Source organism: Notothenia rossii, assembly GCF_949606895.1.
Source record: "Notothenia rossii genome assembly, chromosome: 1".
NCBI lineage: Eukaryota > Metazoa > Chordata > Actinopteri > Perciformes > Nototheniidae > Notothenia > Notothenia rossii.
The window spans coordinates 65,818,250-65,840,511 of NC_136912.1; the positions used below are offsets into that span (position 1 = coordinate 65,818,250).

General features: G+C 39.0%; 1 protein-coding gene across 37 annotated transcripts in view; it reads left to right on the plus strand.

Annotated features, from left to right (window-relative positions):
* The window catches only part of ptprfa (protein tyrosine phosphatase receptor type Fa), a 353,673-nt gene that overhangs the window by 311,642 nt on the left and 19,769 nt on the right, over positions 1 to 22,262 (plus strand). For 13 of the 37 annotated variants that reach the window (XM_079641221.1, XM_079641185.1, XM_079641217.1 and 10 more), the window contains 6 exons: positions 10,766 to 10,929; positions 14,117 to 14,128; positions 16,060 to 16,104; positions 17,095 to 17,204; positions 18,992 to 19,024; positions 19,452 to 19,549. In XM_079641221.1, coding sequence (XP_079497347.1) covers positions 10,766 to 10,929; positions 14,117 to 14,128; positions 16,060 to 16,104; positions 17,095 to 17,204; positions 18,992 to 19,024; positions 19,452 to 19,549 — 462 coding nt within the window. The remainder of the gene's footprint in view (positions 1 to 10,765; positions 10,930 to 14,116; positions 14,129 to 16,059; positions 16,105 to 17,094; positions 17,205 to 18,991; positions 19,025 to 19,451; positions 19,550 to 22,262) is intronic. The other 24 variants (XM_079641214.1, XM_079641191.1, XM_079641213.1 and 21 more) reach the window with 8 other exon arrangements.

A 22,262-nucleotide genomic window follows, 5' to 3' on the forward strand; every position in this document is an offset into this window, starting at 1 on the left:
ATACTGCCTGTGCTGCAGCACCTCTTTTCAGCCTCTGTCTGAAACCAGAGCCCAGTCTGCTCTGATTGGTTAGCTGGCTGGATCTGTTGTGATTGGTCAACCGCAAGAGATGTGTTGGAAATGTCCCGTCCCTTCACCTATCACGTGATATGTGTTGAAGCCAATCGAAACTTGAGTATAACATGGTAATAGGAGTCAAATCGAGGCGTTCATTCGGGGGACATAATATGGCCCCTTTAAAACAAGATGGCCAGGCAGCGGTCTGTTAGTGACGTTCAATTTTATTTCTGATTTGTATCATATTACAGTCAGACACTACATGTAAGGTTCCAGGCAGACAGATGAGCAACATTATGCCAGAGATCAATGTGATTATCTGACAGCCAAATCATTGATTGGTTTGAAGAAATAATCTGCTTTCATGACAAACAAACAGTTATCTCGTGGGAATTCTGATTCTAAAATGAGTTAGGGAAGTCTGGGCCTCAGCCCTTCATTACAATAACCTGTTTATCCCCATGTTGATAAGATACAGCTACAGGGACACTTTTTTAGTATAATGCAATCGCCTTGAAATGAGTTCAACCTTGTGAAACCTGCAACTATGTTTTTCAGCACTGTGGTAAGGCACAGTCTGTATTATTGTTGTACAGGATTGCATTATATATGAAGTTGTTGTTATTTTCTCCACAATATAATGTTTTTGCGCCCTTGATCAGTGGCCTGTTGGCAGATCCCAAGCTCTGGTAACAATACAAATGATTTTCCGACCAGTCTAGCACCAAATGCCCCCCTTCTACATTGTAATAGCAGTGACCCCATCAATCCCAATGTGAGAGAAGCAAATAGAGTATGAAAGTGGATTTAGCTGTAAGAGACAGTCTGCCCTGTCTGCAGCAGTGTGGTGTCAGGAAAAGTTCACCAAGACCGAGGCTGTGCTTGACACCTCGCGCCCTTTAATGAATCGTAAACTCATACCAGAGGATGAGGGCATGGCTGAGGCAACGCGGAAGGGTTTTTAATATGCGGATCTATTGCTGATTATTCGTGGCCTTTTAATATCCACAGATGAATAGTCCTTGTAAAACTTCATTCCTACCCTGCGGGTCACATTCTAGTGCTTATGACTGCAGTGTGAGTCCCATACATTTCCCTAAGGCCTTGCATTGCTGAATAAACAGTGTCATGACGGCCATGCTCTTTTCCCTTCCTGGCGTTTCCTATCTGTTGAACAAAGAGCAGCCCCTGGGGGGGGGTGCACATGGGCCAGGCATGACGCAGTGCAAATCACGTCCTTGAGTCATGCAGGTATAGCTCTCAGGCACTGAAGACGTGATCCCTGCTGTCATTCACAAAGCACAGCATTGTCTTTCTAACTTCAATTGCTTTTGCTCTTCATACTAGTCATTAACCCTGTTCTTTATTTAATGCTTAAGGATATCCAAGTGAGATTCCATTTGGCTCTCGACGGTCTTCATCATCTATTAACCCCAACCTCCTACACAAGCTGATCCATGGATAGAGTTACATTATCTGTCATTCACATGATGCTTTTATCCAAAGCAACACTACAATACTGTAGAGATCTTGCCAAAGGACACTTGTGCCATATTTCCACTGCAGGGCCTCACTCGGCTTACTATGGTATGGCTAGGCCTCGTTAGGCCTTGTTAGGCCAGGCTCACTTTATGCTGCTTTTCCATTACAGTTTAGGAACTGGGGTAGTAACTATAGTAACGCAGTGTAGGCGGAGCCGTGACGTCATCTTCAATGCGAAACACAAAACCAACATCAGCTGTTAGCTGTTAGCACTCAGAGCTCACAGCTCCTCATATCTGTTCAGAAACTAGACAAAAGTTAAACAAGTACAAACCACAGACTGTCTGTGTCATGGCGAAAACAATCCCTGGTTTATTTATGTCTGTATAGGCCGTTGTTGTGAGTGTGGATGGTCGGAGCATTCACAACGTTAGCTTAGCCGATCTCCATTCAGACAACACGCATTTAAAAAGGTTTTCGCCTGCCGTCTGTCTGCAGACTTGTCAAGGAATTACGTTTTTATTAACCGGTATCAGTATGTTGTTACTTCGGCATCATTTTGAAACGTGTATTAAGATTAAATCACGGTAAAATATGTTCATTTTGTTGTAGTTGCCAGCGATTCTCTCACTAGTTTAGCATACTCAGCCCGGTTGTTGGCCCGGAAAGAACCTCGATTTTGGAGAGACAGAAAACTGTGAAAAGGTACCCGCTAGCCGGAACTGCACCTAGTGGAAACGCAACCAAAAACGGGCCGGGCACGGCACGCTTAAACCGTGCTCCGCGCTGTAGTGGAAACGCGCCGTTACACTTGTTGACTGCAATGGCTTGGGATCAACCACTGAGGCCCATTCTACCCCTGAGCCACAGTCATAGCTCCCCTTGTAAAGGAGCTTGTCACTGCATAGAAGGCACTCACGTAGCTTCCTAACAGAAAAGGTTTCACGAGCGCGAGAATAAACACTGCGTTAGTGTGTTATAATGCAATTTTTTGTATCATTGTCTTTATTACATTTCCACATAAGCACACACAAAAAAAACAACAGAAAAATAATCACAAAAAACGTACTTGACAACGATGCTCAGTTAAATATTATCTACCAAAGACATCAACTGACATGACAACACTTAAGTTGGAAATGGAATGATAATAATAGCCGTAATAAATACAAAATCAAATTGTAAAGATAGATGGATAGAAAGAGTAAAAAATAATATATATTTATTTTTTAAAGAAAAAAAAACGTTTTGTTCTGCCATCCAAATTTTACATGTGGAACTAGAACAAATAGAAATGAAAGAAATAAACAAAGATTGCACTGCTCTGGACTGCCTGCCATGTGGGACAGTGTTTTTTTCTAGCTGCAAGTTCAATGAGTAATATAGATATTTCTTCCTCCTGGTCTTTCAAACACATAACATCTCCAACCCAGCTCATGAAATACTTTTTCAAAAGTGTGTTTCCCTGAACTGCAAGTGTTATCGCTTTAAAACAGGGAAGCAAAGCCCAGATGCAGTAAATGACACTCAAGCCTGATTCAAAAGAAATCCTGGACGAAAATAGAATACTAATCACATTCATTGAAAACAGTAAGACGGGGACTTGAGAAATGGTATAAAAGAAAAGAGCCAGATAAACAGTATGATCCCTTACAGCAGAGGAAGAAGGAGCTTCCTCTGAATGTAGAGCCCTGAGGGAGAGACGGAGAGGTGAGGGGGAGAGTGAGAGGTGGAGAGAGAAAAAAGAGGGAGCTTAATAGGGGGATAAGTTTGCTGTGCGGGGGGGGGGGGGGGGGCACCTGAGGGAAATGCATAGACGTCTACGAGAAGGCGTGAAATTCTGCAATCATTGGAGACAGAATGGCTCAGATGTTGGAATTGGCTTCTGATGTGGGAGGGATGCTGAACTTTGGGGAGAAAAGACAGAAAAAAGAGAAGCATGGCATTGCAGAGGACTGAGGATTGTGGGTAATTTGCTGAGCCTACTGGATAACATTTTATTTATCTCTGAATGAGGCTTCAAAGTTCTGGGAAATAACAAAACATTAGAATCTTTAAATGGTTCTGATTTTTGTATGAGTCCATTTTTTTCATTTGGGGAGATTATGGACAATGGAAGCAATATTACAATGTTCAAACTCCTTAAAAAAACAACTTTTCTTTCTTTCACAGCCCACCTCTTCCATCCAGCTAGCAGATGTAGCAGCAGTTTATTTTCCCCCTGAAGGATTCATATCTACCTGGTGACGCTGAGATTGATCACCTCCAAACAGCCCCAGAGATTGTCTAAATACCTACTAATGCTTCTGTGCAGTCTAAAAGTCGGGAAAACTGTCATTTAAAAAATACTTTCGTATCCGTATGCAACGCTTTGCTTAAAATGCCAAAAAGAAGTAAAGAGAAAAGAAGGATGAAAGAGCTGAGGAGACAGATGAGCTGAACAAGTTATCAAGCTCCACATCATTTATCTCTTAAGGTTTCTTCTCCTATTTGTAACAGAGTTGGAAGATTTGAGTGATTTCCAACTGTTTGGTAAGGCACTGAAAAACTACATTGTCCTGGTCTCTCAAGAACATGGACAAGCATCTTATTTTGTATTTTTAAAACATCTATAAAAAAAAACACAACATCATGATTGCATGGCTGCGCGTTACCACAGCCTAGAGACCACTGTTGTCAGAGTCCTGCACGGGTCTGATTTTCAAGACCCGCTCCCGCCCGCACCCGCGACGTGCAATACCGAACCCGCCTCGCCACCCGCACATATTGCCAATTAGTTCCGGAACCCGACCCGACCCGTCGACACAAGATCCGCAAACCGACCCGAACCCACATATCCTATATAAGCAGTGAAAACGTGCAATTATTAACACACGTAGTTGCGTATTTGTCTCCAAAAGCGTGGGAGGTTGGTTCTTTTCTCCATCTAGGACACCAAAAGCCTCCCAGATGTTTGATTTCGCTCTTGAGGAAGTGTTTTTGAAAATGGTGTATTCTCCGAGCTCCGCCTTCACCTCAGCCATTTAGAATGTGGCGCGCTCAGCAGCAGATTGATGCGCTGCAGAGGTTATGACTATGGGCGGTCCCGCGGGGGAGAGGTCTGAGGATTTAAACATTAAACTAAATTATTATTATTTTAATATATTTATTATGCAACACATCATCTTTGTTTTACCCAGAACCGAACCCGGAAAAAAGTAACACCCGCGAATCACTTTTTTTGCGGGTCACCCGTCGGGTACCCGCGGTAGTCATTCACCAGTGGATATTTAACCACTTATTTTATGTTATAGAACAAAACGTGACATCTTTTAAGCTTGTGTTAACCACAGCTTTTATGTTAAGGCCCGGACACACCAAGCCGATTTTGGCCGTCGGTGGGCGTCAGGCCGACAATGAGCGTCGACACGCCCTACTCGGTGTGTCCGGGCCTTTAGGCATCTAACCACAAACGTGTTCAAAAACAGTTGACTTTGAGACATGTGAACGCAAAGCGGTAACATGCTAACTCATTCCCGGGTTTTAGGACTCATTCCTGCCCCACTCTATGAAGTGCCTTATGGTCAGTTGTATTTTCTCATCTCACTCACCACAACAAAAAAGCATGGAAGTAGTAGAGAGTTTACAAATGTGTTTTCTGTTGTCCTTTTTCCCTTATAGTCTAGCAGGAAGGGCCCTCAGATTTTGAGATACCCCTACCCGAGGTAGAACAAATGACAACAATGATTTGTCTTAAGGCCCGGACACACCAGGCCGGTTATCGGCGTCGGTGGGCGTCAGGCCGACGATGAGCGTCGACACGTCTTACTCAGATTGGTGTGTCCCGCACCGTTGGGTCTTTCAGCCGGGCCGACGCCTTTCCGGCCGAAAACCTCTTTTGCCTCTTTTGAATGACGAATATACACTACCGCCGCCTGCTGGTGAGGAGAGTTATTGCCACTCACGCATGCGCAGTTCCTACGTGCGTCTTGGCCGTCGGCTGAAGTCTTTGCGGTGTGTTCCAGTACGACACATGGCCAAAACGCAGAGACACGAGGCGACGCAACTGTCGGGGTCCGTCTTTGTCAGTTCTTTGTTGTCAGATTGGTGTGTCCGGGCCTTTATCTTTAGGGTCTCCCATTAATGAAATTGATTGTTGTCAAATTTTATTTTGGGGGAAAAAATGTTTTTTGGGTTGTTCTTTAGAACTACCCAAATCCCTGAAAAAGAGCCAAATTAGACAAGGCCGAATGTGGGGAAGGTGACTGAAAAGCCCATAACTTTAGAATGACTCATCCTTTCCTCTTCAGATTTGCTGAGGTATGAACCAGGTGGCTATCCAACATCACCAAATAGTCAGACAATTATTTAACTAAAAAAATACTGAATTATATTCCTGTAAAGTTAGCTTTAGTTTAGACGGAAAGCGTACTTTTGATGATAGGAAAATAGGACTCCATCACTTTTCTCTCATTTATCAGAAAAACAGTAATCCCTAAAAATTATACCATTAATGAATTGTCTAGGGTGCTATTGAACAACACTAACCAGTAGTTGTATGGAAATATCTGGTACAGTTCTATTGCAAATGAGATTTATTTAGACATAGGCCTACCTCTTCTCTGATACAGTCAAATTCCGAGTGGAGGATAATAAGTGGCACAATAGCCTATAAGTTAAGAATGCTCACTCTGATGGTCATTATATTTGGAGAGGGAAATACCAGGTTTGCTGAACTACATCACCAAATAGTCAGAATAAGAGTAACCCAATACAATAAAGTGTATTAGTTCTGAATTGCAAGCCGCTAAGACATAGATGTAAATAGTACAGGTTTTATTGAAACTGGAACCTTAATTCAAAGTACAGTATACAAATCATCAAATAATTCAGTGAGAGGTCAAGTATATAGATACTAGAATATCATGTTAAATGTCAGGTTCCTCAGAAACGTTAGGGGACACATTTTGACATTCTGTCAATGTGTCCCCTGGTTGAATGGCCCCATCTCTGACAATCCACCCCTTGCCAACAGGACTCCATAACAAGGCTTTGGGTTCGGGCTGTGACACCATATCGCTGTCTGAAACATTGCTCTGTGTACATGTTGTCGAAATGCATCCTCTGTTGGCGACAGATTTTCCGAGGCTGCATCTGTTGTTGATGCAATTATGAACCTCAGTTCATCAAAGTTTGTGCGCATCAGTCCAATTTCCTTTTTCTTTTTTCCATATAGCAGAAGCGCCAATTCTCTTGCGACTGGCAAAGACTCTTCCAAGCTGGCAGAGAGTCCAAAATGGGCCAGATCTTTGAGCTCGCTGAGATGGGTCTTGAGTTTGGTGAATGCTGTTGTCTTTCCTATTCTGTACAAACTACTTGTTGTGCCACAGCCAGTGAGTGCATGACATGCTGGTAGACAGTTAGACATGTAGTTGCCGCCCAGCTTCAGGACCATCTCCAACTAAACGGCCTCTTTGAGAAATTCCAGTCCGGTTTCCGTTCCGCCCACAGCACTGAAACAGCTCTGGTTAGGGTCCCATTATTATAGGCTATTATGCCACTTATCCCCCATTCGGAATGTGACTGTATCATAAAAGAGGTAGGCCTATGTCTAAAGAAATCTAATTTGCAATAGAACTGTACCAGATATTTCCATACAACTACTGGTTAGTGTTCAATAGCACCCTAGAGTCCTAGACAATTCAGTAATGGTATATCTTTTAGGGATTTCATTTTTTCTGACAAATGACAGAAAAGTGATTGAGTCCTATGTTCCTATCACCAAAAAGTATAATTTCCGTCTAAACTAAAGCTAAGTTTACAGGACTATAATTCAGTATTTTTTTAGTTAAATAATTGTCTGACTATTTAGTGATGTAGGACAGCCACCTGGTTCATACCTCAGCAAATCTGAAGAGGATAATAGAGGTCACTCTCAAGTTATGGGCTTTTTTGTCACCTTTCCCATATTCAGCCTGGTCTAATTTGGCTCTTTTTCAGGGAAAAACATTTTTTCCCCCCAAATAAAATTTGACAACAATCAATTTCATTAATGGGAGACCCTAAGGATAAGAAAAATAATTGTTGTCATTTGTTCTACCTTGGGTAGGGGTATCTCGGAAACTAAAGCCTTTTTTGAGGACTTGCTGCTGGACTATTAACCTTACCTCTTCCAGAGAGAGTCCTGAATTGCTGATGTGTGTTTGGAATTGACACTACTGTATCAGCAGACCACAGAGTGACAGACTGTTGCACAGCAGAACAGGGCTGCCTTTGGTAACAACAAAATGTTGAAAAATGTAAATGTTACCCTTGTAGTGTAACATTTTAGATATTATGAAATGGACGGTATGTAATAGTATTGTTTTCTTGAAATCCTATGGGTTATTCTAATAATATAAATGTTTACTAAATATTATTCGATTTCTCAAAGTACAGAGTTTGTCTGTATGTGTACCCAGAGCCAGTGAGCAACTGACTTTCAAAATAATAACATTAATAATACAAAATAATTATATAAGATTACATTTTAAAAAGTTGGCGTTAATGCATTAACGCAATAATAACAACGTGTTAACTTGCCCAGCCTTTATACATACAGTATATATATAAACATGATTCTGAAAGAGGTTTCTCTAACTCTAAGGAATATGACAATGAATTCCATTTGGATAGTAAAGTAAACAACCTTCCAAATGCATTTTCTTTGCAGATTTGGATGAGTTGAATTTTTTATTCACCATTCCACGAGATGAAAAATGTTAACAAATCTTGTAAAGCCACAAATGTCTTGTACAATTCATTTGTAAGTGTCAGCCCTGATATAACAAGCTCTGACAATGAATGTTGTATGAAAAAAGAGTTTGCAAATGTGTGGAATTTAATAAATCAATAAGGAAGGACGGCCGTTGGTGGGGTGACAAACAAGCAGCGTTGTTGGGTTGTGTTTACAGCTTCCACCCAGAGGAGCTGCATCAGAGCCCCGTCAGGCTTACAGCTATATTTATAGTCTCATTCGCTAACACAGTCCCACCTTCTGCACTTGTCTCACCGAACATAAAGAGACAAGCACAACACTTACTTAAAGTGAATTTCCGCCTTGTAAATCGATCCATGTAACGTCTATTTAATTTTGATATGTTGCCAATATTCAACCTTCTTCCAATTTGCACTGCGACTCAGTAATCAGTTCAGACATTGTTTTCTTTGTAGCTCAATGATGGCTTATATTTTTCCTTCCAACAATGATGTGATGTTCTGTCACTGCATTATGAAGCCAGCACGCCCACAATGAGTCAGGCATCAGTGTATTTGTGAATGCTACACCAAGCATTATAGCAGCTTTTTGACAGGTTTATTTTTAAAAAGACATTTTGAGGCAAGGACACTTTTGCTCAGGTGACGTCTGTCATATCACAAAAACGTTTTCTAAGGTTGGGGCGGATTGATAAGTGAAACTAACACAGAACTTTCCCCCTCGAGACTGCTGTTCATGTCCCATATATGATAACATACATTTTCACAACGTTCCTTCATAAATAGCGTGCATATTTTGACCCATACTTTGATTCTTCAATTAAGCTGATCAAGTAGTTTTCACTTTGTAAATCCAATTGTATAATCTGATAAAGCTGATTGACAGAACTACAGAAACAGGACAACTGTCGCAATAAACTGGAATCATCAATATAGTATATACAACATTAGAAAGGTCTATGTAATTGGTGAAACTCGGTTAAAGATACACTTTCTACTTGAGAGATGGATAATAGTTAATAGAGCTCAACCTGCTTTAGCCTGGCACGCTCTCAGACATTGTGTGTCTCCTGGCAGCAGTGTGAGGCTGCCATGTGGTCCAATGGTGGCATTGACGCAGGCCTCAGGTCAGCACAGCTGTCCAGAAGGCCTAGTGAAGGTGTTTGTATTATTGGATTTGTCCTCAAAAGATGTCCCTGATGTGGATACTCCACTGGGCTTCTTTGATCCTCACAGGGGACTCTCCATAAGGAGCCATGCACTCCCAATGCAGCCAGCACAGCAGCCTGCCTCTGATACCCCCACCAACCCAACTGCAACCAACATGTTTGTGTATATGCAGCTTAAACTCTCAAAATAATTCTGCCTCATTGAACACACAACCAATATTGTGAACATATTTAAATATAGCAAAGAACTCACACAGATTCAGATATTGCATTTAGAACTGGCTGTTCATTGTTCATCCATGTCTTGATTATATTATAGAGTATGAAATAAGAACCGGAGTTTGCTCTTTCTTTTCGACTCATGATTTATTTTGGTACCTATTTATATCTGTTCAGGTCTTGTCTCAATTTATTTTACAAAATGTCATAATAGTCTAAATATGTAAACATGTAATAATTATAATAGTAACGTTTATAGTGTAGCGTTCTTTTGGTTCTCTATTCTGTCTTAATAATTGAAAGTGCAGAGGTGTCCTTTAAGGGGCACCTGTCTGCCTTTTCGGGGGACATAACTATCGAAAACTTGCGATTATATTGGCTAGCTTTCTAACACATTGTAAGTGATAGGCACGACATCTCTATCACAACACAGCCGGCCAGCCAACCAATCAGAGCAGACTGGGCTCTGGTTTCAGACAAAGGGTGAAAAGAGCTGCAGTGTGAGAACAATAAAGAGCTTTTGAGTATTTAAGCATGGAGACAGTAGAGACATCAAATATAAATATGAACCTGAAAATGAGCATAATAGCGCCCTTTTAGCAATGCATCAAACCCCAAACTGCTCCCCAGTCCCTTCGCTCTGACACCTCTGTGTTTGTGCATTTGTGTTTCTGGCCTGTGTGTGGTGTAATTGACTGTAAATAACACCAGAGAGAGAGCTGAATTGCTCCTTCAGCGATTAATTAATTAAAAAATGTTTTTTATCTTAATTTCACAAAAGAATAAGTGTTTTATTAGCTAAACTTATATATCAGTTTGGCATGTAGTAAGACAGATTGAGTACAATAGTTATTCTCAGTGTATTATTTCTTAATCTACTCGCTGTTGTGTATAAGTCACTGACTCTGGTCCTCCTCTGGTCCTCCTCTGGTTCTCTCCTCATCTGGTCCTCCTCTGGTCCTCTCCTCCTCTGGTCCTCCTCTGGTCCTCCTCTGGTCCTCCTCTGGTCCTCTCCTCCTCTGGTCCTCCTCTGGTCCTCTCCTCCTCTGGTCCTCCTCTGGTCCTCCTCTGGTCCTCTCCTCCTGTGGTCCTCCTCCTCTCAGCAGAGGACCTTTGCTGCCAGCCCGTTCTCGGAGCCCTTCGTGGTGAAGCTCCACAGCGGGATGAGCCGACACGCCGAGGAGCCGGAGATGCTGTGGGTGATGGGGCCGGTGCTGGCAGTCATCCTCATCATCCTCATAGTCATTGCCATTCTACTCTTCAAGAGGTGAGTCTGAGAGACAAAGCTGCATACATTACATTACATTACATTACATTGCATTTAGCTGACGCTTTTATCCAATGCGACTTAAAATAAGTGCGTTCGACCAACAAGATACAAACTTGAAGAAAATAGAATCATATAAGTACATCAGGTTTCATAGAGCTAAAACATTTCAAGTGCTACTCAACTGGCTTTAGATAAGCCAGTCCTTTATTAGTATATAAGTGCTTTGTTAGTAATTCTTTGTTAGTAATTCTATCGATCAAAGTGGAGTCGAAAGAGATGAGTTTTCAGTCTGCGCCGGAAGATGTGCAAGCTATCTGCTGTCCTGCAGGCGGGTGTACTCAGACACTGATTGACATTTTTGTCAGTGGTCCATCTGTATAGTTTATGTTATATTTTTTCATTTCATAAAACTCAAATACTCATCTACAAAATATCAAATTAAAAGTTGATAATAAGCCATTACCCAAATATATCTATACTGACCTAAAGCATTTTTTTAGGAATTATTTAATTTAATTTCCAAACATTTAAAATGAACAAAGATTTTTTTTAAACTACAATTGAATACATACTGTACAAAATATTTCAAAAAGTCTCAAATACACGCTAGTATTCATACCTCTGCTATGTTTTATTTTTCATATTTTTATTAATTGTTTTAAATTCATTAAGTGTATTATAATGTCTTTGGAGCACTGCTATTATCATGGGAAATTAGGATAACCAGTCACAGTAAGATGTGCTTGTTTGAATTTATAAATATATGCTTTAAATGCAAAATATATATTTTTTGATTAAAGAATCATATCTACCCTCTTTATTGAAAGATTATAGATTTAATTATCATCCATAATAAATAATTAGATTTAAGAATGTTGCGGTCTCCCACTTATTAGTAAGGGAAATACCATTTAACAGTAATATTAGAATACAAATGTTCATTTTCTCTCTCTGGGCTAGTCTGAGTATACCTCGAAGGCAGTGCATGTCCTTCGTGTTCCTCCTCGTATCATCTAGCTGAGCGATCGTTTCAGCACAGTCCAGAGAGACACCCTGAGCATTTTCTTCAGCACAGCAGATGACAAGAACATTTGACAAAAGTGAGGCACCAAAAAATTGTCAATGTGAAGTACTTCCCAGAGTAGAGGCAGACATTCGTCTTGGCCATGGCAGCCTGAAGGCACCGGCCCTCCGCGGCAGATGGTAGGAAGACGCTGGCCCCGCGGCGCCGCTCTTCCAGGCTAACAGTTGGCTCGTGCTGCCTGTGCTTGGATAAAACATCTGGAGCTGCTCAATGCGCTGACGGGGCCTCCATATGGCTCCTACTTTGCTACAAATGGCAATGTTTTGTCTTTTTCCATTCCTCCCATTGCTCATTATCTAGGGATGTGTCTGAATTTGTACATTCATCTGTACTGTACTCAGTGAGGAAAAAAGCTCTATTATTAACACAAGCTCGTCCCACAAACAATTGCTGATGAACATATTTCATACATTACTGCCAACATATTCTTAAATATATCATAGTATTTGAAATTGTTGAATGTGGTTTTTCCTACTTTCTAAACAGCCAGTGCTTTCCATCTACTCCTTGTACACTTTGCCAAAATAGTTGAGTCAACCCATCAAAAGGAATATCAAACACTGTTGCTTTTGATTTAAAAACTGTTAAGTCTGAAATCAGAAGGATGCTGAAAAAGTGCTTTACATTCTATTATGAGGGAAACTACTTATTTTACAGTCTACCCAATCAGTCTTTATTAATTTGACGCAATTAGCCAATCCCGTAGCAGTATAGATGCAAACTCTAGATAGCTAACTTAAAATGTAAAACTGCTTTTTGTTGTATGCAAACCTAAACTCTGTACATTGTACAATGATGTTGAGTGTACCTCTTTTCCCTAGAGCACACATAAAATGCGGGTTGATAAAAAAAATAGGCACCACTCTACAATAAGACTACCCTTATAAAGGGTTTACGAATAGTTTGTAATTAATTTATTAAATAAGTTGTGAACACTTTAAAAATCATTAATAAGCTTTTGTAAGACATGAGATAAACAGGGCAACTGTGACCGGTTGCTTGCCGAATAGTGAGCCCACATTTATCTGTACTGCTAAGTCTTATATTGGCTACCTAGCTTACTTTGTCTTCTTCCTCAGCCAGCATCCTTGGTATATGCTGTTCACCGAGTTGATTCACTAAGTAGCCAATATAAGGCTTAGTCATCTTGCCGAATAGTGAGCCTGTGTTGATGTATGAAAACTATGTTAGAACTGGTTTATAAATGGTTCTTAATGATAAATAAAGTGTTTACAACCTAATTATAAACCCAATCCTTTTATAAGGGTAGTCTTATTGTAAAGTGGTACCGAAAAATATATCATTCTGAGAACACCTTTTTTCTTACATTCTCCTATTTTAAGAGTACCTTGAGAAATGTTTTGATTTTAATAAATAGGCCTACATGCAGCAATTCCGCCACAGCAAAAATAAAGAGTCAGTCAAGATAAATAATTTACTACGTAAACTCTTTGTTATTTAGATCTCGTTTTTTTCAAAATATATTTAATGGGATCTTTCTTTATTTACTTTTGACACACAATGGATCCTTTCACTGTGTCAACATTGACTGCTTCCCTAAATAAAGTAGTTTGAGCAGACACTGTGCATTTGATCTTTTGCTGATGCTTTGAAAATTAAACATTTACCTTTTGTGTCATTTGAACAGGTTTCGTGGCCCTAAAATGTGGTTGGTGCACCAGTGTGTGCCCAATATCACAAACTACGAGTTAATGTTGGAAGGACAAACTGCAGGGCAGGAAATCTTTTTTGATATATGTGACAGGGACATATTCATGCTAAAAGGGGGTTTAAAATGTCCCTGTGAGTATTGTTGAGATGAGTAGAATTCATGGGAGAGCAGAAAGTGACCACCAACAGCTAATATGTCTTACTGACTATATCATTCTAAACAGCGATAAAAGAAGATGTATGCTGCTCAGTGGCTGTGGATCAGATAAATAGTGGAAGTAATAAACAGGTGCTGTTACGTGCTCTCTCAGGTGCACTTCCTGTGCATGGTGACACTGTGTTGTGGCATTTCTGCTGCTGACAGCTTTTAAATTAATCATTTCTTACTCTGCTCTCTTTTCCACTTGTTGCTTGATTCTGTGGATGCAGCAAACAAGAAAGGTTGGTGCCTTTGTCTGATCTTACACGGCTTCACTAATGTGCATAGCTTCTTGTTTGAAGATCTTTGGTGTGATTGCAGATTTAATTTAACTTCTTCAAACTATCATGCCTCATACATTTTCCATCATATTCTTTTTGGAGGCATATCTGAATTATTTTATGATTCTCGTTCATAAAGGCATGTTTTTTGTACTACTACTTTACTTTTTGTTTTTATTTCTCTCAACAACATATCATGCTCCAAATAAAACTGACGCCTGACTGCAAATAATATCCACACAGCTATATACTCATTTTGCTAATTAGGGGGAGCCAATCCATTTACAGATTTAGTTCATTTCAGAACTTTTATTTTAACTTGTGTCCTTTGCCTATTGAAGAGGATTTAGTTTAACATAGTTTCTCTAATCATACATATAGGTAGCTAATGGGAATTGATTGAAAGAAGCAAGGCAACATATTGAATTTATCTGGCCTGAAAGTTACAACTTTAGTATTCTGATGCATGAATATATAATGCATTTGTTTGCAGCTATATGTCTTAAAAATATGCGTTACCTTTATTCACAGCACAGATATTAAATACTCAAATACCTAATGTGATTTCACTTCAAAATAAGCCTGTGCTTGAAATCGTCAGCAGTGTTGGAATATGGAAAAAGTATAAGCATTAGAGGAGAAAGTAGTAAGCTAGGAGTTTACAGTGTCAACGCTTATTTCTTAGTTTGGTTTCATAATGATTGAGTTTTAGACAGGCTTTGGACAGACAACCACATCTTGACTCTGTTCTGAACACACAGACATAGCCATATATTTAACTGATGTAAAATGAGCACATATCCCAAAATGTTTAACTCTTTTTTGGTTCAGTTAGGTCCTGATCAATACATTCTTTACCTGATTTGATTCATTAATAACCGTTTCAGAGCCTGTGAGTATGTATTTTACTTTCGGTCAACACAGACACTAGTTGTATTGGTCTTATAACTAGGTGTTGTATTGTAATTGAATCTTTTGAAAATACCATTGTCTAAAATGTCATACAATTACATTTTTGGAATAGTGGATTACTTCTTTTAAATGTGATAAAGGCTCAAAATGTCATTTGCATAGATTAAGGGGCAAGTTGCTCTTCACAATTTTTCTATTGGTAAATAATGCTGGTAACATTTTTACTTAAAAAGAATTCCAACACAAATCTAACATCCAAAATGAAAGTAGATGACTGGTTTGCACATACAAGAGAAGATACAATATTGAAAATAAGAGATCATGTAAAATAATCATTCGACATTGAACATCCCCCTAACTTTTCCACGTAATATTCTGTAATAAAGCTTTCAGTTGATGTAAAGAGTTACATCAGTATGCACATCAGCAGTTAGTTCAAGCAGAAAGACACTGATAAGTCACATTTAACAAGGGGCTTGCACGTTTGTAGCATGCAGAAATACATGCACTCAGCTTCGTCACCATTAGCCAAATCTGTCGACGCCACGCTGCTGTACTGATTACTCAGCCTGTTTGTTTCACACATATTGGGCAAATTAAGATTTAGGCACTGGACATTAAACATGACTGGCAGCTTGTTCTAACATACTGTGAAATTCATTGCTTTCTATTACTGATTTCACTCAAGATGAAAGGTCTCCCAACAGCGGGAAGAAATCAGTTTTACATGAATTCCATCAAGAGTTTTTCAGCATCAGTGACCCAGCCTGCCCTTTTTCTAATATATAAGGTTCCTAAGCATGCTCTACCCATGCATACTCACAGTACAAAGCACCCATTAATCAGTATCCACAGCTCCATTAAGTAAAACTCATACAATGTCTTGTGAATTGGAAATGTAAGAAGATTTAGCTGCAACTTACTTATTACTTCTAAGTTATAAATTATTCATATTCGTTGTCCCTCTTTTTTTATTTTAGGGGTCAGAGATCACTTCTTCCATGCTTTACAAAAATACTTAAAAGGTTGGTTTATATTAAGTATTCAGGCATCTTCAGGTGCAGCTCATTTCACATTGACACAAGTATCAATTTTGGGGAAAAAACATTCTACGCACTTGGGATATTTTTTATTTTCATTCATATTAAGCTATATAAATAGTATTTTCGTATTAAAATTTCACTTATGGTATCAATTGGTTGACTTACACATGGCGTCCAAATACATAATTAATCACAAACTATATTTTATTGTAAATGTATGAATCTAAATGGCTCCTGCTAATGGTGCCCCACAGGGATCCATTCTTCAACCCCTTTCATTTCTCACATCATTTTTATTTCTGTAATTTTTGCTCATGATACTAGCTTATTTTTTACTTAAAATCGTTCAACAGTTATTTTTGAAAATAATTGATTAAATGTAATTTCATTCATTTCAATTAGTTGTTTTTTATGTGCAAAAAGACTACTAGTCTTATTACAATACGACAAAAAGTCATTATTACCCTTTTTTTTTACATGGTTTGTAAATAATGTATGAATTAAGGTGATCTTGATTGTGGTTAATAATAACCTTTGTTATTTCCCACAGTAGGGCTGTGACCAAATATAAATATAATATATATATATATATATATATATACAGAGATTATTTGAAGAAATATTTTTGGAAGAACCTTGTGAAATCAATTTTTTATATTTATAATGCCCAATTTCCATCAAAGATAGACAGCCATCTGTTTAGAATCCATATTTGTAAAAAGTCTGGTGTATAAAAATTACTCTCAAAAGTGTTTTAGCCGATTGTTTTCTCCAAATTTCAATAGTTAGAACAAACTAGACTGCCTCCCATTATCACCTACTGTCACCCCCTAATTTTGAGCATTATTTTCTACTTGATTTCAAATACATTTTCATTTGAAAGTTCTAACCTGTTTGAGATATGGTTGAGTTATTGTGGCCTGTTCTAACCTGGTTACCTTCTCTTATTTCACCACTTCTTCATTCCCCTAGGAAACGAACATGTCCAGCCAAGGAGGAGCACATGGCAGGCGTCAAGGACTCTCTGCTGGCCCACTCCTCAGACCCTGTGGAGATGAGGAGACTCAACTATCAGACACAAGGCATCAACACACACACACAAACACACAGACACACACACACACACACACACACACACACACACACACACACACACACACACACACACACACAGACACACACACACACACACACACACACACACAACACACACACAACACACAAACAACTGTCCACAGCACCCAACTTACATGTATTCATGCTAAGCTTGTCATGCCTGAAAGCAGATGTACAATATGTGATGTAGCAACTGTAGTATAATTAAAAAATCATTATAAATGGGCATTTATTTTTAAACTGTATTGAATAAAAATGCTACAAGCAACCAACATTTAGTGACAGGCATTTGAATCTGACACAAAAATAACATGGTTGCTAAAGGTATCTTCTGGAACATTACTTCTTAACATCACCCATAACTGGATGTCAGTAAGAACAGTGGGTTTACTGAAGATTGCTCTGAATTTGTTAGCATTTTTTAAATATGTCAAGGGGGTGTATTCAGGTTGTATCAAACTTTTAAATGGCTATTTAATAACTCCAATTATTCTGGTAATTTCACAGTAAATGTGGTTGTCATTAGCTGTTGCAAGGCTGTGGTAATGATAATTATAAAACATTAAATCAGACCATTCATTAAACATAGGAAATATCATTGACCAAAGCTCGCCCCTAGCCTTACGGTAAGTGCAAAGGTTCCTAAATCAGGACAAAAAAAGTGCTTGTCATACATTAATATTGGCTTAAAATTAATGTGCTTTTCTTATTATATTATTATAGATGAATTCAAAATACGGTAACCATTTTGCAATTGCAAACTATTGCAAATTCCAGACACAGAGCAACAATTCTTCCAAATTATAAAACGAAATGTGTAGTTTGCCTCTATAACAACTCATATAATTGTTTTTCTGATTTATCACCATTATCATTTCAGGATGATTTATGGCATCTCTTTAAGTAAGCATTAGATCTGTAGGGCACACAAGGCATAACGTTGCTTGTTATGATTAGAATTATTCTCTGTTTCAGTCCTCCCCTGATTAGTTAACCCCCACTATCTTTTAGTGTTGACAGTTTAGTTATACAGCTGGATAAAGGATATCTTTGAATACATCTAAGGAGATGACAATCCCAAAACTAATTTTGTTGAGGATTTATTGTTTAAGTGTTCTAGATCAGTCTTTGTTTATCTGGGAATTAAGTTGTCCGTCTATCTGGCTCACCTCTGAAAGTCTCTTTTTGTGGGATTTTGTAGGGCTGGTTTGGTCTTTCTTTTTCATTCATGTTCAGATCATTTTAAAGTAAATGTCCTTTCCCGGATCCTGTATCCTCAACTGATGTTGCTTTTATGGTGGGAAAGTCTCTCAGCTATTGAGAAGATGTTTCTCGAATTAATCTGGATTAAGATTAAAGTTTTGGTTTTTCAGGGAGTTATTCTTACGTATTGACTGCAACGACAGCAACAGTTTGACCTACTGGACAAGTACTTGTTGGTGTGTTTGAGAATCTGCAACATGATGCGTTTTCTTGTGTTGGTTGGGCAAACGTATGTAACCATACAGAAACGTGGTGAATTCACCAACTAAATAACTGGTGACTAAATGGCTAAAACTCACTTCATACGTTAGGAAGCAATGAATATTTAAGGACATTTGATTAACACATCAAACTGCAAGACAGTGCAAAAAACAACCAGACATACAGCTCCCCAGTGCTCCTTGTGTTCCTTTCCCATGATTCTTTCTTTTCTCTGTCTCCTCCTAACTGACCCCTTTTCTGTTTGTTTTGCCTCGTCTTTCCCCCACAGGTTCAAGTGTCCTCAGTTGCCCGAAAACTCCAAGTTAGTTTTCACCCCTCTTGTGTTTTATTAATGTTTTCTCCTATTCCCCCCTCCTTCCCTTTATACATCACCTATTCGCTCACACTCTCATGGTCTATTCATGTCAGCCATTCACACCAAATGGCTGTCATTCAAACTGAGATACAAAACACAAAAATAATCAGTGTAAGATACTGTGGGTAGTTTACACCCTTGCCGCCTGTTTATCACCTTCCCACCCACCTATTGCCTTATGGTGTTTCTTTAACCAATCAGCATGCTCCTTAATGCTCACTTTGCCAGTGTGGTTTGTGGCATGATGTTGAAAAGCTTCACAGTCATACATGATGCCTCTGCACACCACACAGCACTCTCTTACTGTCACTCCATATATGTGTGTTTGTGTGTGAGAAATCAACTGTACTTACCACTGGTCCTCTCGCTGCAGGGATGAGGGAACATCCGTCCATTCCTATCTCTGACCTGGCAGACTATATCGAGAGACTCAAGGCCAATGACGGTCTGCGCTTCTCTCAGGAGTACGAGGTAACTTTCTGCTTTATACATGACTTTCCACTGAAGCAATACACTTTTCAGTCAGGATGTAACAATACCGAGATGTCGGCGAAGGAAGTTAAAACGTTAACAATACCAAATTAATGAGGTTTAAAAAAAATTATGGCATTTTCAATTGTAAAGAATATGTTTTTCGTTTTAACCTAAAGTGCTTCTACTTTTCTCTTTAATAAAATAAATGTGCCATGACGTGATGAGCAATCCTAGCTTGAATGCTAGGCTCGGTGGGTCTTGCTAAGAAAAGCAGCTCTAAACAACCATGTAACATCATCACAGTCTCCCAGCATTACCGAGATATTTATCTTATCAGGAGACTCGATATATTGTTACACCCCTACTTTTAAGCCATATTCAGTGTATTTGTAATTTTTTCGGCAACAATTTAGATAGTATGTAGAATGTATAGTGAAATGGTACACTTCTGAGTTGTTTATATGTTTAACCAACAAGTTATGCACTGTATTACATGGAGCATTCCCTCCGTTGGTGAAGACCAAACAAAGTTCTATGGTGGTCTCAAGTTTTCAAGTGAACTCTAAAGAGGTCCCTTTCTGGTGTGAACATCATTAAGGCCAATTCCATGATGCTACTATAAATGTGCCATATCATTGGTAGAAAAAACTTGTATTTCCTGTGTTGGAAAATGTTTTTTGTTTCAGTAATGCTTAGAATGAAAATAATGTTTTCCAATACCCATCTGTACAATCTTTTTCTCAGATAAGTACATTTTTTCCGGCCACATTTGTCTCGGATGTGTTTTTTACTCTTAAGTCTAGCTGGCTTACCGGTTCAGCATTGGTGTAAAAAATAAATACAGTTCATACTGCTAAGTATGCATAAATCTCTGCCTCCTTTCCAAGAATAATATCCTACTGCTTTTACCTACTGTAAAAGCCAGTGAGGGATTATGGATTGTTGATGTCCTACAAAGGAAGGTAATTTGCATTTAAAGTGGTGAATTTTCAAGCGGATAAACCAGGACAGATGAGTGCAATGTTTATGCCCCAGAAGGAAAGGGGCATATCAATTATGAAACAGCAGCTGACTCAACTTTTTTACCCTTGTTGTCCTGGTACAAACTTTGTTCAGGCAGGTTGTGGTGTCTGACGAACAAGATACCATTCAAAACGGTTTGTTATACTTTGGGGAGCCTTGATTGACAGAAAAATAGGAATAAATAAATAGGAATAATCAGATGAAACAAATGACCTATTTGGGATATACACATTATACTGTATATCAGCCAATTCCTGTTGCATTAGAGCCACCAGCCATTAGTAAGATCGGCAGGGCTTGAAATGAAGAGCTGATAATGGCTGTGTTTAAAAGGAGATCTGCAGGAGGATCTTACAGCTTGTTATATCTGAGGAAAGGGTCTTTTTGAGGAGTGGAGACAACTTCATGTACTGTATATGGCCTCTATAATGGTAATTCTCTGCGTGATAAGGATAACGTCTTTTTTTACCCTTATCAAGTGAACAGCAGGGCCTCTTAACACTTAAAACACACTAGGCAGCATTGAAGTGAGGCTTGCCGCAATAATTACTTTATTCTGTGTTAATGGAGGGGGAAATACCCAGTAATGTAGTTCAACATGTCACAGCTATGTCATTCTCATGTGTGCAACTCAATGCCTTGATACACAAACATAGTAAACTCATACCACATTCACTCATATTTCACAAAAAAACATACAGACTCCTCTAATTGGAAATTATTGTGTACTAACAACAGGAGTGACATGGCAATATCATCCTTAATACTTTCCAAAGTGTTGCTAAACTGTCGCTGTGCTGAAGTGACTTTCAATGTGATTCAGGAGTGCTGCTGTGTGTAACAACAGGGGGTTTTGCAACTTTGTTCAATTAAACCAAAATAAAACAAACAAGCCAACACAATGTTCCACTGTGTAGTAATGTCTGTAAAGTATATAGTAAGATGAGTAAACATAAATCCCCCCCTCCAGTTCCCCCTCAGGTTGCTCTGTCAGCACTGCTGTTGTTGTTTGCACCTCTGGAGCTGTTAGCAACATTAGCAACTAGCTGCCCGCATCTTGAGAGTAGTGCAAAGGCTATCCCTTAATAATAGATATGCTCTGAATTTAAAATGTAGCACCTTTTAAAAATAGGGATTTTAGTTGAATGCATCTTAGTCAGACACGACAGCTGTACTATCCTGGGATAAGCCTGCCATTGGCCTCATCAAATGTGTTCTGAATTCTCCTCCCTTTCCGCTATCTCTGCTATCTCTTTTGTTGCTGCATACGGTCTTTATATAGCCCAAAGAGATCATGATTGGTTAAAAGAAATACAAACAAGCCAGAAAGTTTTTTTCCCTGTACCATACATTACTGTGCGAATAGGTCTGGGTATTACACTTTTAACATGATCACATTAGCCATTATAATTATTGCATAGCCAGTTTTGAAGACAGACAATGTAAAGGTATTACATATGGATAATGTTAACACAATAGTCAGGACTACATTAATGACATAAAATGGCCGTGCCATCAGAGGCAGTTTGTGGTTTATACCTATCTTGCCCAGTATACTTACACACAGTGACTGAGGGGCTGGGAATTGAACCACCGACCCCCAGATTGGTGACCAGAGCTTGTCCATTTGAAATCCTCTATGTGTTTATCTGCTTTGTTTTTTCTGTTGGAACCGCAGCACCATGAG